This window comes from Numenius arquata, chromosome W (assembly GCF_964106895.1).
Source record: "Numenius arquata chromosome W, bNumArq3.hap1.1, whole genome shotgun sequence".
Classification (NCBI taxonomy): Eukaryota; Metazoa; Chordata; class Aves; order Charadriiformes; family Scolopacidae; genus Numenius; species Numenius arquata.
Window position 1 is genome coordinate 2,912,790 of NC_133615.1, and position 16,865 is coordinate 2,929,654.

General features: G+C 49.2%; 2 protein-coding genes and 3 non-coding genes across 5 annotated transcripts; all 5 read left to right on the forward strand.

Annotated features, from left to right (window-relative positions):
* Positions 1–3,574: 3,574 nt before the first annotated feature.
* Positions 3,575–3,643, forward strand: LOC141476839 (small nucleolar RNA SNORD58). The gene has a single exon (XR_012463697.1). It is a non-coding gene; the product is annotated as a small nucleolar RNA SNORD58 (small nucleolar RNA).
* Positions 3,644–3,738: 95 nt separating this feature from the next.
* Positions 3,739–9,164, forward strand: LOC141476582 (large ribosomal subunit protein uL22). Its single transcript, XM_074165343.1, has 6 exons — positions 3,739–3,787; positions 3,920–3,960; positions 5,008–5,142; positions 6,561–6,659; positions 8,215–8,406; positions 8,886–9,164. The coding sequence occupies exons 1-6, from the start codon at positions 3,748–3,750 to the stop codon at positions 8,931–8,933; spliced, it is 555 nt and encodes a 184-aa protein (XP_074021444.1). The 5' UTR covers positions 3,739–3,747; the 3' UTR covers positions 8,934–9,164.
* On the forward strand, positions 7,019–7,094 carry LOC141476837 (small nucleolar RNA SNORD58). The gene has a single exon (XR_012463695.1). It is a non-coding gene; the product is annotated as a small nucleolar RNA SNORD58 (small nucleolar RNA).
* Positions 8,506–8,577, forward strand: LOC141476838 (small nucleolar RNA SNORD58). Its single transcript, XR_012463696.1, has one exon. It is a non-coding gene; the product is annotated as a small nucleolar RNA SNORD58 (small nucleolar RNA).
* Positions 9,165–9,344: 180 nt separating the features above from the next.
* LOC141476583 (UPF0729 protein C18orf32 homolog) lies at positions 9,345–14,066 on the forward strand. Its single transcript, XM_074165344.1, has 3 exons — positions 9,345–9,410; positions 11,682–11,934; positions 13,209–14,066. The coding sequence occupies exons 2-3, from the start codon at positions 11,707–11,709 to the stop codon at positions 13,281–13,283; spliced, it is 303 nt and encodes a 100-aa protein (XP_074021445.1). The 5' UTR covers positions 9,345–9,410; positions 11,682–11,706; the 3' UTR covers positions 13,284–14,066.
* The last annotated feature ends 2,799 nt before the right edge of the window (positions 14,067–16,865 follow it).

Here is a 16,865-nt window from a genome sequence, read left to right on the forward strand (position 1 = left end):
GGTGGAGTCTCCTTCTCTGGAGACATTCCAACCCCGCCTGGACACGTTCCTGTGGGACCTGCTCTGGGTGGCCCTGCTTTGGCAGTGGGTTGGACTAGATGATCTCCAGAGGTCCCTTCCAACCCCATAGCATTCTGTGATTCTGTGATTCCTGGGCATGCACAGCACAATCACCAGGGCTGGGTGGTATGGACAGGGGAGCTGAGAGGGCTGGCGCCGGAGAACTTTAAAGTAAAGTCCTACGGAGTTGAGATTCCGGTAGGGTTAGGATGCAGCTGCCTCCTACACAGGAGCTTTCAGGACCATGATTTTGGACTTCCGTGCCAACATTTCCTGCCTAGGACCCGAAAACTCTATTTGAGTTAGCTCACGCCAGCTAAATATCCAAGGCAGCTGGTGCACCGGGGGAATATTCTGGGTAAACCTCAACAAGGGCACATGCTCAGCTGCCTCAGCCCTCATCTCAGCACCAGAGAGGGGCCAGGCTGCCGCTGAGAGCAGTTGTTAACTTCCCAACAAAGAGGAAAACATGCTTCTCATTTCCTGACACCATCCACGGCGGCTCTACCTACCTCTGCACTTCCATCGCTGCAAGCCCTCGGCGGCTGATCACAAACAGTTCCACGTGTCGGGGAAACAGAAAACGTAAGTAACAGAAAACGTGCCCTGTTTGTTTTGGATTCGATCGATGAACGCGACGACCATGTGATAATTCCAACCATGTGTCAACGACTTACGTTTCACATCCCTCTCTCCCAGCTTTCGCCGAATGTCTTGTTGCTTCTGCGCTCTGCTGCGGGTAAAGGTGCTTCCCATGGAATGCTGGATTCCTCCCCACCATCTCTGGTTTCCCACGTGGAGACGGATGTGGAGGAGAGGGCAGAAATGATGAAGGAGTGAAGTTGGATTCACGTGGGCTGCAAGAGGAGATCCCCACAGCGTGGCGGGGAAGGCCATGGGAGTGCTTGAGGACCTCAGCTTTTGCAAGTTGTAATTTATTGCATCTGGCATCATAGTGCTCTTGGAAACCGTTCTCGTTCCATAGGAAGGAGAACTGAAACACTGTGAGAGTGTTGGGAGTCATCGCTGAGATCTCTTTTTGCATACTTGTTGTTTCCTCGAAGCCATGAGACCCCAGAGGGTCATGCTGAAAAAACATCTCGAGTCTCTCAAAATAAGCATCCGCGACCGAAAGCTACTGTGTGTTCTTTTAAAGTGTGGGCTGCTAAGTCTTTTTTTTCATGGGAACATTGTATATAAAAAGAAGAATTAATATTTGCCCGCATCCCAGCAGGTTTCCCGGCTTTGAGATCGGCGCTTAGAAGTTCCGTGGAGGCTTCGCAGAAAGCTCCTCCTTGAAAGCAAAGTAAAAAGGCACCTTTTAAGGCAGGTAAATGGAGAGCTGCAGAGTCAGAATTAGAGCTCTACAGTTTCCAGGCATGTAAATATTTGTGATAGTTCAAATATTTTCCTCTTCCCATCAGGGTGAAATCCTAGCTTCAAAGCTTTGGGGTTTTTAAGTGCTAAACAAGAGGTCCATAAATAGCCTCGTGGTCGGAGCATTTACATGGGCCGTAAGTTCTTGCTCTTCTTTCTAAAGGCAGAGTCGAACCCGGAGTCTCTGGTGCCCGGGAGGTGCCTCCACACCAGGCTGCCGGCCCCTCGGGAAGATTCTTTCTCTTTTTTTCCACTCTGTCAAACTTTTCTCCACGAGCCTTTTGCTGGAGCCGGGGGACCACTTTCAGGAAACGTTTCGCTTTTATTGAACCGCTGCTTCATCAACTTTCCCAAGAAGTTCCGGTTGCAAACACAGCCTAAAATGAAAAAAAAAAAAAAAATATATATATATAATATTTTATTTTAACCACTAAGTCTTTGATTTATTTATATATATATATATTTTTTTTTATAATGGTGCTGTTGCATTTTATAACCATGAATCTCTGGTCCGATCTCTTGGAGGCCTCCATTAAGCAATGTGCTCCTCTCTATTCTCATCCTGAGCTGCCATCTAGCTGCAGCCCTTGGGTTTGCTCCTCGGTTGAGTCCCAACTGATTCCTGGGCTGCAAACCACACTCGGCCTGGAGCTGAGGGTTAATAAAAGCGTGTGCCGGCTCCAGTGTCAGTCTTTCCTGATTGAAACAGGTCTCTCCCCTCCACGGCAAGGGGCTGACCCCTCAGGGCGCCATTTTGCGGGGAGAGGCCATGGGCTGTGGGGAGCCCTGTGAAGGTGCGTGTTTCTGTTTTACCTCAAAACCGGGGCAGTGTCTGCACCCGCAGTTATAGAATTAGGTTGGAAGAGACTTTTAAGATCATTGAGTCCAACCATCAACCCAACAATGACAAAAAACACCACTAACCCATGTCCCTCAGCACCACGTCTGCCCGGCTTCTAAATACCTCCAGGGATGGTGACTCCACCACTGCCGAAGAGGCTTGACAACCCTTTCAGGGAAGAAATTTTTCCCAATATCCATCCTAAACCTCCCCTGGTGCAACTTGAGGCCGTTTCCTCTTGTCCCATTTCCTGGTCCTTGGGAGAAGAGACCGACCACCCCTGGCTACACCCTCCTTTCAGGGAGCTGGAGAGAGCGAGAAGGTCTCCCCTCAGCCTCCTTTTCTCCAGGCTGAACACCCCCAGCTCCCTCAGCCGCTCCTCACAAGAATCGTGCTCCAGACCCCTCACCAGCTCCGTTGCCCTTCTCTGGACCCGCTCCAGCCCCTCAGTGTCCTTCTTGTGGTAAGGGGCCTGAAAACTGGACCCAGCCCTCGAAATGGGGCCTCACCAGTGCCCAGGACAGGGGGACCATCACCTCCCGAGTCCTACTCACCACGCTGTTCCTGACACAGGCCAGGATGCTGGTGGCCTTCTTGGCCACCTGGGCACACTGCTGGCTCACGTTCAGCCAACAGTCGACCAACACTGCCAGGTCCTTTTCCACCGGGCAGCTCCAGCCACTCTGCCCCAGGCCTGGAGCGTCCATGGGGTTGGTGTGACCCAAGCACAGGACCCATCGCTGGGCCTCGTTGCACCTCAGACCAACCAGCCTGTCCCAATCTCTCTGTGGAGCCTTCCTGCCCTCAAGGAGATCACCACTCCCGCCCAACGTGGTGTTGTTCTGCGACTGAGGGGGGGTGCCCTCGACGCCCTCCCCGGTCGTTGATAAAGATATTAAAGAGAACAGGCCCCACCGCCTGTCGGAGGTCCGAGACTTTATCGACGGTCCCTCCGGCGCCCTTCGCCCCACGCTCTGCGCGGCACCTCGGCGACGCTCCCTGGCGGAAATCTCGCGAGAGCTGGCGGCTCTCCCCGCTCCCGGCATGCCCCGCTCTTCCTCTTCCCCGCCGCCGCCCTGAGGTGAGGGAGCTATGGCGGGCCGGGACCTTCCACATCCCTTCCCCATCCCCTCCCATCCCGCTCCGGGAGCCCCGCGAAGGCGGCGGAGGGGCGAGGGTTGGGTCCGCCTCACCGGACGCCCTCGGTATTTGCGGGGGAGGAGGGGATGGGGCCGGGGATGGAGGTTGGGGGGGGGGGGGGGGGAAGTGGGAACAGGCTCTGGGCAGAGGCCATGGCTGCGGTGATGACTTTCTTAGGACACCTTTGGATTTAATTATGAAAACAAAGCGTAATTTCTGAGCGGCTCCTTAGTAAGGCGAACAATCCCCGCTCTACCTATCTTAAAAGCTTCATTTATGGGGTTTTTAATCGATTTTTTTTTTTTTTTTTTGGCAGTTAAGATCCCAAAATGGTGCGTTACTCCCTGGATCCGGAGAACCCCACGAAATGTGAGTTTTGTTGTGGTGGTTTTTTTTTTTTTTTTTTTTTGTTTTGTTTGTTTTTGCCGCGGAATTTCGGGTCTGATTTCACCGGCAGCTTTGGAGGTTTTAATTCCTAAAGTTGGTTTTTTCTCTCCGCAGCGTGCAAGTCGCGGGGATCCAACCTGCGAGTGCATTTCAAGGTACGCCCTCTGCGCAGCGAGAAAAGCAAAATTCATTCGTTTTGGAGGGGGGGGTGGTGGTGGTGGTGGTTTTTTTTTTTTTTTGTGGCTGTTTTTTGATGGAAGGTCCTTTTTTTTTAATTTCCCCGTGTCGTTACACGGTCGCTCGAGGGTCTTCGTGCAGGTTACGGCCTGCGTTTCCTTTGAGCTGCTCTTGATGGTTTACGTCCCCAGGAGGAATAATTAAGATGGCGGGTCCTAAAGAGCTTCCCTGTCTAATATGGATAATAAAATAGAACAGGAATTGGAATACGGATAATAACGAAAATAATAATAAAAATGAAACAGGAATATGGATAATAAAATACAACAGTTGCGGGAGGAATTGGGCTGGTGTTAGATGAGAGATTTGTTTCTTTTACCTTAACCCTGTATTTTTTCACTTTGTTTTGCTCTTTGATCGGGATCCGGTGGGATTTTCCTACTGATTTTCCTACTTAGTGTATTGTCTTAAACACTGATACTTTATTCTCGATTTTTCTTTCTGAGCCTTTTCCTCTCCCCTTTATAATCCCCTTACAGAGATAATTATATTTTTTTATAGCTTATATATGTATTTTTTATTTTGTCAGCGCTTCCTCTGAGGTGCCGTATTTGACATGTTGGTAGGAATTCATCCTTCAGGCTCCTCCTTTTTTTTTGGGGGGGGGGGGGGGGGTAGTGGCCAAAGAGGAGTTACGAAAAGTATAAATACTCCAATTTTAATTTTGCTGGTTGGAAAGATCTAGCTATTAGATAAAAAAAAAAAAAAGGAAAAATAATAAAGATATGCCAGGGCCAAAAATTCAGGAATGGAAGTCATACCAAGGGTTAGAACAGTAGGTAAGAAAATAAAATCAAGTGTTTTAAATTATTTTTTGCTTCTTAATAAATTTTTGTGTCTGTGCGAGGGCTGCTTTTATAATTAGTTTGTAGCAAAAAGAATAGGATCCAGGAAAGGAAGAGAAATGTTTTTTTTCTGTCCATTGTAACATGGAAAGATGATGGAACTCTGCTTTGCGTCCCTAGAACACTCGTGAGACCGCCCAGGCCATCAAGGGCATGCACATCCGCAAGGCCACCAAGTACCTGAAGGATGTCACCCTGAAGAAACAGTGCGTCCCCTTCCGCCGCTACAACGGGGGGGTCGGGAGGTGCGCCCAGGTGAGGTCCCGGGTGGAAAAGTGGGAAGGAAGTTTTGGGTGGAGAGAGAAAATACGGTGTTGAGACAACATGGAGAATAAGACTGTTGTTATTGATGATAATTTCATATATAAAATTAAGAGGAGGGGAAAGAAATCACAGAATTGCAGAATGATACGGGGTTGGAAGGGACCTTGGAGATCATCTCCTCCAACCCCCCTCCCAAAGCAGGTCCCACAGGAACGTGTCCAGGTGGGGTTTGAATGTCTCCAGAGAAGGAGACTCTACCACCTCCCTGGGCAGCCTCTTCCAGGGCTCTGCCACCCTCACAGGAAAGAAGGTCCTTCTCATGTTTAGGTGGAACTTCCTATGTTCAAGTTTGTGCCCATTTCCTCTTGTCCTGTCCCTGGGCACCACTGAAAAAAGACTGGCCCCATCCTCCTGACACCACCCTTGAAGTATTTAGAGGCATCAATCAGATCCCCCCTCAGGCTTCTCTTCTCCAGACTCAAAAGAGCCAAGAAGTCCCTCAGCCTTTCCTCATCAGAGAGATGCTCCAGGCCCCTCATCATCTTTGTAGCCCTCTGCTGTCCCCTCTCCAGCAGTTCCCTGTCCTTCTTGAACTGGGGAGCCCAGAACTGGACCCAGTGCTCCAGATGGGGCCTCCCCAGGGCAGAGCAGAGGGGGAGGATGACCTCCCTCCACCTGCTGGTCACACTCTTCCTGATGCCCCCCAGGATGCCACTGGCCTTGTTGGCCACAAGGGCACATTGCTGGCTCATGGTCATCCTGGTGTCCACCAGGACTCCCAGGTGTTTTTCCTCAGAGCTGCTCTCCAGCAGGTCACCCCCAACCTGTCCTGGTGCAGGGGGTTATTTCTCCCCAGGTGCAGCACCCTGCACTTGCCCTTGTTGAAGTTCATCAGGTTCCTCTGCCCGACTCTCCAGCCTGTCCAGGTCTCGCTGGATGGTGGCACAGCCTTCTGGTGTGTCAACCACCCCTCCCAGTTTTGCATCGTCAGCGAACTTGCTGAGGTTACACTCCATCCCCTCATCCAGGTCATTGATGAATGTACTGAAGAGGTCTGGACCCAGTACTGACCCCTGGGGAGTCGTTAGGGACCTCCAACTAGATTCCCTGCCACTGATCACAACCCTCTGAGCTCTGTCCTTCAGCCAGTTCTCAGTCCACCTCAATTGTCCATTCTTCTAACCCACACTTCCTAAGCTGACCCATGAGGATGTTGTGGGAGACTGAAGGCCTAAATTCCACTACAACAAGCATTGCATCTATTCCCGGTGTCAATTAATTGATTTAATTTAACTATTTCCCTATGCAACCTTAATTAAAAGGCTTATAAGCAATTCATGGGCGGGTAAAGGGGCGGTTAATGTTGTACCGGGATAAAAACCCGGGATTATCCTCTCCTCTCCTTCCAGGCCAAGCAGTGGGGCTGGACGCAGGGACGCTGGCCCAAGAAAAGCGCGGAATTCTTGCTCCACATGCTCAAAAACGCGGAGAGCAACGCTGAGCTCAAGGTAGGTGTCACCGTGCGCCCCCTCGTCGTGTCACACTGTGTCACCCTGAACCCCGGGGCGGGATAAGGCCTTTGTTTTCGAGGTGAAACCGAGTTGGACCGTTGGCATGGTGGTCCTTTGAATAAGACCGTGGGCGGGGTTTGGTTTTTTTGGGGGGGTTAAAATCTGAATAATTTATTATTTTTTTCTCGAATGTGAAATAAGGTGAGCGATAATTTTTGGCGTGCGGGGTTATGGAATCCGCTTAGAATAAGCGAGGTTTAAATCTCTTAAAACCTATGAACCCGAGCAAAATCCGTGAGCTCCTGGGCAATTTGTAGCTTTGGAAACGTGCTCGGCGCTTAATTCGGTCGCTTTGATGGCAGTGATGACTATCTTAGGACACCTTTGGAATAACCATGAAAAAAAAAAAAAATACTCTTTTTTCTGAGCCATCGGCGGTGTTTTCAGTTAATTGGGACGTGCCGAAGGGTGGTGGGTGGTTTCTCTGGCTCCAGCTGGAGCCGCCTCGGAAAATACTCTGTTCTGTGATGCTGCCGAGTTCGGTTGCTTTATGCTTTATTTGGTGAAGTCACACAGAATCAGAATGATAAGGGGTTGGAAGGGACCTCTGGAGATCATCTAGTCCAACCCCCTGCCAAAGCAGGGCCACCCAGAGCAGGTTGCAGAGGAACCCGTCCAGGTAGGGTTTGAATGTCTCCAAAGAAGGAGACTCCACCACCTCTCTGGGCAGCCTCTTCAAGGGCTCTGCCACCCTCACAGGAAAGAAGTTCCTCCTCATGGTTAGGTGGAATGTCTTGTGTTCAAGTTTGTGCCCGTTTCCTCTTGTCCTGTCCCTGGGCACCACTGAAAAAAGCCTGGCCCCATCCTCCTGACACCCACCCTTGAAGTATTTATAGGCCTTGATCAGATCCCTCCTCAGCCTTCTCTTCTCCAGACTCAAAAGACCCAAGAAGTCCCTCAGCCTTTCCTCATCAGAGAGATGCTCCAGGCCCCTCATCATCTTTGCAGCCCTCTGCTGTCCCCTCTCCAGCAGTTCCCTGTCCTTCTGGAACTGGGGAGCCCAGAACTGGACCCAGTGCTCCAGCTGGGGCCTCCCCAGGGCAGAGCAGAGGGGGAGGATGACCTCCCTCCACCTGCTGGTCACACTCTTCCTGATGCCCCCCAGGATGCTATTGGCCTTCTTGGCCACAAGGGCACATTGTTGGCTCATGGTCATCCTGTTGTCCACCAGGACTCCCAGGTCTTTCTCCTCAGAGGTGTTCTCCAGCAGGTCACCCCCACCCTATCCTGGTGCAGGGGGTTATTCCTGGCACCACCCTGCACCTCCTCTGCCCAGGACCTCTTGGTTTGTCACCATCTCATCACACCGCCAATTATTTCATACTTTGCACTTAATACTTCTCTTCTCCAGACTCAAAAGACCTAAGTCCCTCAGCCTTTCCTCATCAGGGAGATGCTCCAGGCCCCTCATCATCTTTGTAGGCCTAATTACTCGGAGATAATTTATTTTAGGAGAAAACTCACAAGTTTTCTCTTCCCTTTCCCCTCCCAGGGCCTGGACGTGGATTCTCTGGTGATCGAGCACATCCAGGTCAACAAAGCTCCCAAAATGCGCCGTCGAACTTACCGGGCACACGGTCGCATCAACCCTTACATGAGCTCCCCGTGTCACATCGAGATGATCCTCACGGAGAAGGAGCAGATCGTCCCCAAGCCTGAGGAGGAGGTGGCTCAGAAGAAAAAGGTAGGGAGGGACTCAGCCCCGGGGCGGCGGGGGGTGGCCCCTTCATTATCCTCTTGGAGCGCGTCGCCGTCGGGAAACGGCGCTCCGCAGACGGAGGGGTTGCGGTGATGACCATCTTAGGACACCTTTGGAACATCCATGAAAAAAAAATCTAAGTTCTTTCTGAGCAACCTCGATATTTCTTTGTAAAGTTGGGAACTCGGGGTCGGTTTCTCCTCCTTTTCCTCGTGGATCCCGGGCAGGGTGGTGGATTTGGGGCGTTCCTTTGGGTTACGGTGCGTTTGGATAAAATTGAAATCCAGTTGACGGGCTGTAGACGGTCTTTTAAGGACGCTTAATTAGGTGCGGGTGTAATTAGCGGAATTACTTTGTAAAGGGGGTGAAGAAAATTCCCAGGAAACCTCAGTCGGAGGGAGGAGCCTCACGTTAGGAAGTTGCAGCCCGTGGCCGTTTCCTCACTTCTCTCTTTTCTTTCCCAGATTTCCCAGAAGAAGCTGAAGAAGCAGAAGCTGATGGCTCGGGAGTAAATCTGAGGCCACAGATGTACAGAAATAAAATGAAAAAAAAAAAAAAACTAATTAAGATTTGGGTGGGGTTTTTTGGGGGGAGGGGAGGGAGGAGGAACCTTCCCTTCATCTTTCGAGGCTGTACCCGGTTTGTTCCCCCCCCCCGCATTATTCGGGCCCTGGGCGCCGGCCAGCAGTAGCCCTGTGTCCCCAGAGCCCGCTCGGCGACATAAAACCTGATTCTTTTAGTTTAAAACGGGCTTTTTTTGCGCCTATTTGTGGTGTTTTAAAGGTAACCGGGGGGAGGGGGGGGGTGGGGAGCAGGGATGGACTTCGTGGGGAGGGACTTAGGCCACGTGACCCGCTTCTCGCCGCCTCCCATTGGCTGCGAGTCGGCGGCGCGCGTCAACCGGAAGCGGGGGCTGCGCTTCCGGTGCCGGTGAGAGGGAGAAGGAGGCGGTGGCGGCCGGGAACGGCGCTGAGTGGGTGCCCGGTGAGGTGAGTGCGGGGCCGGGAGGGAGTGGCAGGGCCGGGGCGGATCCCCCCGCTGTTCCTTTCGCTCTGTACCCGGTTCCCCGGTTTGGCCGCTCTCTCCCTTCTCCGCCGGTTCCGTTAACCGAGGGAGATTCCCGGAACGCGGCAGCTCAGGCCGCGCTGTGGAGCTATTCCTTTTCCGCTCGTGTCTGAGGGAAAAATTTACCGATTCGGAAGGTTTTCGCTCTCTAACCTTGATGTGGGTACCGAAGGAAGTGGGAGGGGGGGGATGCCGCCGGTCACCGGGAGAGGCCGGTTGGGGAGCGCTCGGTCCTAACGTCGCCCTGCAAGACAAAAAACACAGGGTGTTTCTTGGGGGGTGTGTGTGTGTGTGTGTTTGTAAAACAAAAGCTTTTATCACGAAGTAATAAGTTCGCTGTTAAAATTTTGGGCCGTTTTGCTTTATTTTCTTTCTTTGTGGGGTTTTTGTGTCGTTTTATCGGTTGGTTGGTTGGTTGGGTTGGTTTTTTTCCAATTAATTAATTGCCTCCTTATCAGCAGCCGGCGCATCCCCAAAACCACGGAAGAAAGTCCCGAAGGATATTTAAATATATATATATATATTAATATATTACGCTCCCTCCGACTGGTTTTCATCCCTGGTGGAGGCACCACATGGTTTTGGGGGGGGTCGGAACCTTGATATCGGCCGTCACCTCCTCCAGCGAGGCCGGGGTGGGGTGTTCCCTCCCCCCTCCCAAATCCACAAATTCTTCCCTCCCTCCCCCCAAAAAAATCCAGTTCTGGCGGAGAAAATACAGGAATTAGCTTTTTGAAGGGTTTTAACGAATTTCCTCCTTAACGTCGTCTTCATTTAAGATGCTTCTCCGGCTTCAGATCCCGCAGTAGCCGAATAGTCACCCTGGAATTGATATTGTGGTTCCGTAGGGCCTAAAAATCCTTAGGATTGTTAAAAAAAAAAACAACAAAAAAAGTGAAATTCTCATCTCAAGCGAAGCATCCGCGTCCGCCTCTTCCTTCTCCAGCCAGGAAAGCTTTTGTTTCCCTTCTTTTAGTGGGAATTTGGATGTCGGCAGCCTGGGAAAGGAGGAAAGTGAAGGGCAAAGCTGAGCCCTGCAATGGAATGTCTAATATATTGCTCAGCTCAAATCCTAATTAACTGGATCGTAATTAACTCCTTCCTCTCCCGGTTGTACCGTTGTGCCCCTGCGCTTTGGCTTTCTGCTATTTTCAGGGCAGGCTGCTGGTTTTGAAGATGGTTTTTTCCTGTTTTTTGGGGAGAGAGGGAAGGATTAATTTGTGGCCAAGAAAGCCAATGGCATCCTGGGGGGCATCAGGAAGAGGGTGACCAGCAGGTGGAGGGAGGTCATCCTCCCCCTCTGCTCTGCCCTGGGGAGGCCCCAGCTGGAGCACTGGGTCCAGTTCTGGGCTCCCCAGTTCAAGAAGGACAGGGAACTGCTGGAGAGGGGACAGCAGAGGGCTACAAAGATGCTGAGGGGCCTGGAGCATCTCTCTGATGAGGAAAGGCTGAGGGACTTGGGTCTTCTGAGTCTGGAGAAGAGAAGCCTGAGGGGGGATCTGATCAAGGCCTATAAATACTTCAAGGGTGGGTGTCAGGAGGATGGGGCCAGTCTTTTTTCAGTGGTGCCCAGGGACAGGACAAGAGGGAACGGGCACAAACTTGAAGATGGGAAGTTCCATCTCAACATGAGGAGGACCTTCTTTGCTGTGAGGGTGGCAGAGCCCTGGAAGAGGCTGCCCAGAGAGGTGGTGGAGTCTCCTTCTCTGGAGACATTCACACCCCGCCTGGACACGTTCCTGTGGGACCTGCTCTGGGTGGCCCTGCTTTGGCAGGGGGTTGGAGTAGATGATCTCCAGAGGTCCCTTCCAACCCCATAGCATTCTGGGATTCTGTGAATAGTTTGGCCAATTGTATGGGGTTGGTGCGGGATGAAGCGATTCCTCCTGTGCGGGAGGAAGGAAATATCCGATATTCTCCTTTTTTCAGATCCAGACGGATTTTCCTTCCCCCCTCACACCGACCTGCCCTTCAAGTGGTAGCAAATCACCAGATGGATTGGGATCCTGCCCTTTAATTTCACCTTAATTAAAAAGGGGACGTTATAACATGGGAACATACAGCGTTTTGGAAACTTTAGAAGAATCTTTTACTTTTGAATTATCAACTACGCTCCTTATTAATTATTTAAGCCATTTCTTAGTTCATGCCACACGGTCATTGTCATCTTAAGTTGTTTTTTCTCCCCTCTCCAGCTTTGTCCAAGAGCAGGAGGAAACCATGGTGTGCATTCCATGTATCGTCATTCCGGTTCTTCTCTGGGTCTACAAGAAATTCCTGGAACCTTACATCTACCCCGTTATCGCGCCCTTCGTTAAGCGCGTCTGGCCCAAGAAAGCGGTGGAAGAAACGACGGCCGTGAATCAAGGTCAAGGAGGCAGCGCTGGATATCCCCGGGCACCTTCACGCGCCAAGAGAGATCAGGAGGATGAGTTTGGAATATATAAAGTAAGATTAACGCGTTTAATTAACGAGGGAAACTCGGATAAAGCACCCAGGAATACATCAGGGTGGGGATCACAAAGGAGTATTTTTACAGCCGTTTTTGTGGCTATTTTCCAGTTTTCAGTTAGTTCTGCCGTTCGTAATGAGGGAAAAATTGAGAGGGGTGGTTGACACACCAGAAAGCTGTGGTGCCACACAGCGAGACCTGGACAGGCTGGAGAGTTGGGCAGAGAGGAACCTGATGAACTTCAACCAAGGCAAGTGTAGGGTGCTGCACCTGAGGAGGAATAACCCCCTGCACCAGGACAGGTTGGGGGTGACCTGCTGGAGAACAGCTCTGAGGAGAAAGACCTGGGAGTCCTGGTGGACACCAGGATGACAATGAGCCAGCAATGTGCCCTTGTGGCCAAGAAGGCCAGTGGCATCTTGGGGTTCATCAGGAAGAGTGTGACCAGCAGGTGGAGGGAGGTCATCCTCCCCCTCTGCTCTGCCCTGGGGAGGCCCCATCTGGAGCACTGGGTCCAGTTCTGGGCTCCCCAGTTCAAGAAGGACAGGGAACTGCTGGAGAGGGAACAGCAGAGGGCTACAAAGATACTGAGGGGCCTGGAGCATCTCTCTGATGAGGAAAGGCTGAGGGATTTGGGTCTTTTGTGTCTGGAGAAGAGAACACTGAGGGGGGATCTGATCAACGCCCATAAATACTTCAAGGGTGGGTGTCAGGAGGATGGGGCCAGTCTTTTTTCAGTGGTGCCCAGGGACAGGACAAAAGGAAATGGGCACAAACTTGAATGTAAGAAGTTCCACCTAACCATGAGGAGGAACTTTTTTCCTGTGAGGGTGGCAGAGCCCTGGAAGAGGCTGCCCAGAGAGGTGGTGGAGTCTCCTTCTCTGGAGACATTCAAACCCCACCTGGACACGTTCCTGTGCAACCTGCTCTGGGTGGCCCTGCTTTGGCAGGGGGTTGGACTAGATGATCTCCAGAGGTCCCTTCCAACGCCATAGCATTCTGTGATTCTGTGAAAACCTTATTATTTATCTCTTTTAAAAAAATGCAAAGATTGGATTTGTTGTCTCAGCCCTTATTTCCTCCCCAACGAGCAATAATTATGTGCAATTCTAACGAGACACGACCCCTTTGGTTCTTGCTGCAGATTTCTTCGTAGATCTTCACTGGCCTTGCTTCGAAAAGCCATTTTCATCAGGGACTGTTCTTGTTTTGGGTGTGGAGCCCTTTATTTTCTTGATATCCCGTTAACGATGTTGTCTTTTCTTTCCAGTTTGAAAGCAACGGGGTTGCAAATGGAATCGCCGCCAAGGGATCCACAGAAGTTTCCGACAAGAAAATGGATTAAAGGAATTCATTCCTGAGGATTTTATTCCCTTGTGTCCGATATGAACTGGTGATATTTCTCTCACTTCGAGACTTTTTTTGTGGTTTTCTTTGCACGTTTAAGCTGAATTATAACCCTTATCGCTTAGAGAAGATGGGTCTCTTTTGCCACTAAAATGGCAGCCGGCACGGTTCTTAATTTAAAATGTTTGAAACCTGATGTTCTTTATTTTCCTTGCCGGAACTACTTTTCACCCGTAATCTCTTTGGTGCGATTAGAGTTTAGTGTTTAAATAAGTTATAAATAAATCAATCGAAAGGTAAATTTATCGTAGGTTTAACTTAGTTTCGCTCACCGCGAATGCAATACCGCAGGCTTTCACCTCAAAAAAGCCCTAGCTGGTTATTGACCTTGCTAAAGAATGATGAGTTGTACGTTGTTGGCAACACGAGCATCTTGGTTAAATTACGAAGAGTTTCGATTTTTCATGTCAAAGCTGGGGATGAGCTAAAATAGTTCTGCTGTCTGTAAAATTTCCTCAGCTTACTAAAAGCAGAAAGTATTGAGTTGGTAATTAATTATTTCCCTCGAAAGATTGTGCCTTTTCCATCCCGAAGAGGAGCAGCCAGGGGCACGATGTGAGAGAATTGTTGCTTTATATTTTGTTGCGGTGGTTTAAAATGCTGACGTCTTTAAAAAAAAAAAAACAAACAAAAAAAACCAACCAACCAAACAAAAAAATCCAACTAAAATCTCTTTAACGTGCTTGTGTAATTTGAATTATAATAAACCAGGATTTTATTTAAAAATAGATTACTTCATACAATTTGTTCTTAGGCTTCAGAGCTGTAAGTATCTGAAGTGGTGACAAAATCGTGGAAAAATCTGTAAACGGGCCCCAGGAAAAACAAGGGGATAAAATTTCATTATAAAGTGAGTTTGGCAAGAAGAGAAAGTGGTCCTGGGAAGATGAGTTCTGGTACAAACTTACATCCCAATGGGGTAGTGCAGTTGTGAAGCATTTAGTAAGGAATTCAACACGGGCAAGTGTAGGGTGCTGCACCTGGGGAGGAATAACCCCCTGCACCAGGACAGGGTGGGGGTGATCTGCTGGAGAGCAGCTCTGAGGAGAAAGACTTGCGAGTCCTGGTGGACAACAGGATGCCCATGAGCCAGCAATGTGCCCTTGTGGCCAAGAAGGCCAGTGGCATCCTGGGGGGCATCAGGAAGAGTGTGGCCAGCAGGTGGAGGGAGGTCATCCTCCCCCTCTGCTCTGCCCTGGGGAGGCCCCATCTGGAGCACTGGGTCCAGTTCTGGGCTCCCCAGTTCAAGAAGGACAGGGAACTGCTGGAGAGGGGACAGCAGAGGGCTACAAAGATGATGAGGGGCCTGGAGCATCTCTCTGATGAGGAAAGGCTGAGGGACTTCTTGGGTCTTTTGAGTCTGGAGAAGAGAAGCCTGAGGGGGGATCTGATCAAGGCCTATAAATACTTCAAGGGTGGGTGTCAGGAGGATGGGGCCAGTCTTTTTTCAGTGGTGCCCAGGGACAGGACAAGAGGGAACAGGCACAAACTTGAACATAAGAAGTTCCACCTAAACATGAGGAGGACCTTCTTTGCTGTGAGGGTGTCAGAGCCCTGGAGGAGGCTGCCCAGAGAGGTGGTGGAGTCTCCTTCTCTGGAGACATTCACACCCCACCTGGAGATGTTCCTGTGGGACCTGCTCTGGGTGGCCCTGCTTTGGCAGGGGGTTGGACTAGATGATCTCCAGAGGTCACTTCCAACCCCATAGCATTCTGGGATTCACCTCCAACAGCCCTGAACAGGACAAAAAGTAGCGAAAGAGCTGTACTGGGGCTCTTTTAATTTGTAAATGTATGCAGTCAATTTATAAAGTGTACCTAATGAATTATTTTCAATTATTGAAGATATTATTATACAGGGAAGTGCATGAAAGAATAATATGAAAAAGAAACTGTATAGTAAATTAGGCTCCAGGCAGAACTAGGCTTCTAGTATTTAAACACCAGGCCTATGAAAAGACTGCAAAAAGCAAAATATGCAGATAATGCAAGTGAAATTATACCTTTTTTTTTTCTTTCTGGAATGCCGTTTAAGTTTTTTTAGTAGCTGCAGTTAAATAGTAACGTGAGAAAAAGCTGCATCACAAAACCTTCCTGAATGGGGGACTTCATTGGATGAAGTCCTGGCAGGAGGTTTGTGAAAAGAATAGGTCAATAATCCCATTGTGTCGTGAATTGTAAAAAAAAAAATCAGGTGAAATAGTAAAATAGGTGAAAGCCTGAGGCTAGGCAGGGGTAGAGATCATCTGCTCGGATGCAAAGAAGCACAAAAAGCCGGTTAAAAAAAATACGTAGACAGAAATTAAGGAAATCTTCGTGTGAGAGGACAATATATATCAAGTGAATTTAATTTATCGGAGAAAACTTTCATATTTTTATTACGAGATTTACAAAAGGGTTTAGGTACCTGATGACGGCAGGTGGGCATCTACCGGAATTTACTACAGCAATTAGCAGCTTCACTTATACTGAGAACTTGTAGAAAATTGCAGAGGAGGCATCGTTAGGGACTGAAGTACTTCTGCAAATCTAGTCCTCAGATCTTCAGTGTTAAAGCTCTCTGGTTTTATTTCGGTAGTTTTGAGGAAGAATCAAGAAAACGACCGATGTTTGGAAATAATTGAAAAAAGATTCAAATGAACTTATTTAAAATACTTTTCCGAAGGTCTAAACGTGACATAGTACCTTCCGTGTGCTGGTTTGCAGAGGTAGCTGGGTGCCAAGGACTTTAAATGAACTTAATTGAAATACACCTTTAAAAGGCTGCAAGTATGTGCAAAAAAATTCTTAAATAAAAGGTTTTATGTTGGCAATTGTTTTGATGGGCCTGCTTCTGCAAGCAAAGGAAATTCTGGCAGGTTAAACTGAACACGATCAGCCTCTAAGGATGTCTAAAGCAATGAATTCTGTGCAAAATGATCTTTATTTAGATGCGTTCAGAGAACACGGTTAAATTCTATCCACAAAACTGAGCTAAAGACAGTAATACAATACGCTGTTGTTACCCAAATGTAGCAATCACGCTCCAGCCTTCTGGGAGTTGTTGGGGCTGTTGTTAAGGTTCAATCCTTGGAGTCGCTCCTTCTTGATTTCTGTACAATGCAGAACATTATTGCTTAAAGACCAGTCTTTTCAGAGGCTGCAGGTAAAGGAAATGAAGAGGAATTTAATTTACACTTAGATTAACTAAATCTTCCTTCAACGAGAACTAATTCCGTTTCATTAAACCGACTAATACATGAAAGGAGGGATTATCTTCCTTGAGCGCTTTTCTGATCGTTAGAATGTGCTCGATGAACCAAATCACATTTTGGGTTTTAGAGACCGTCATTATTTTTGTAGTGAACTTGACTGCAGTAGTCGAATTGAAACGGTCCGGAGAGCACGCTCGCCACAGCTCCTGCTTGAGAAAGGTTTTTAGATCCTAGCGTTGTATCTTTCTTTCGTCGTTGTATTTGAAACATGAATGATTTGAAACACGAATGATTTGAAACGTCGTGAATAGATGGATTTATAGGTGG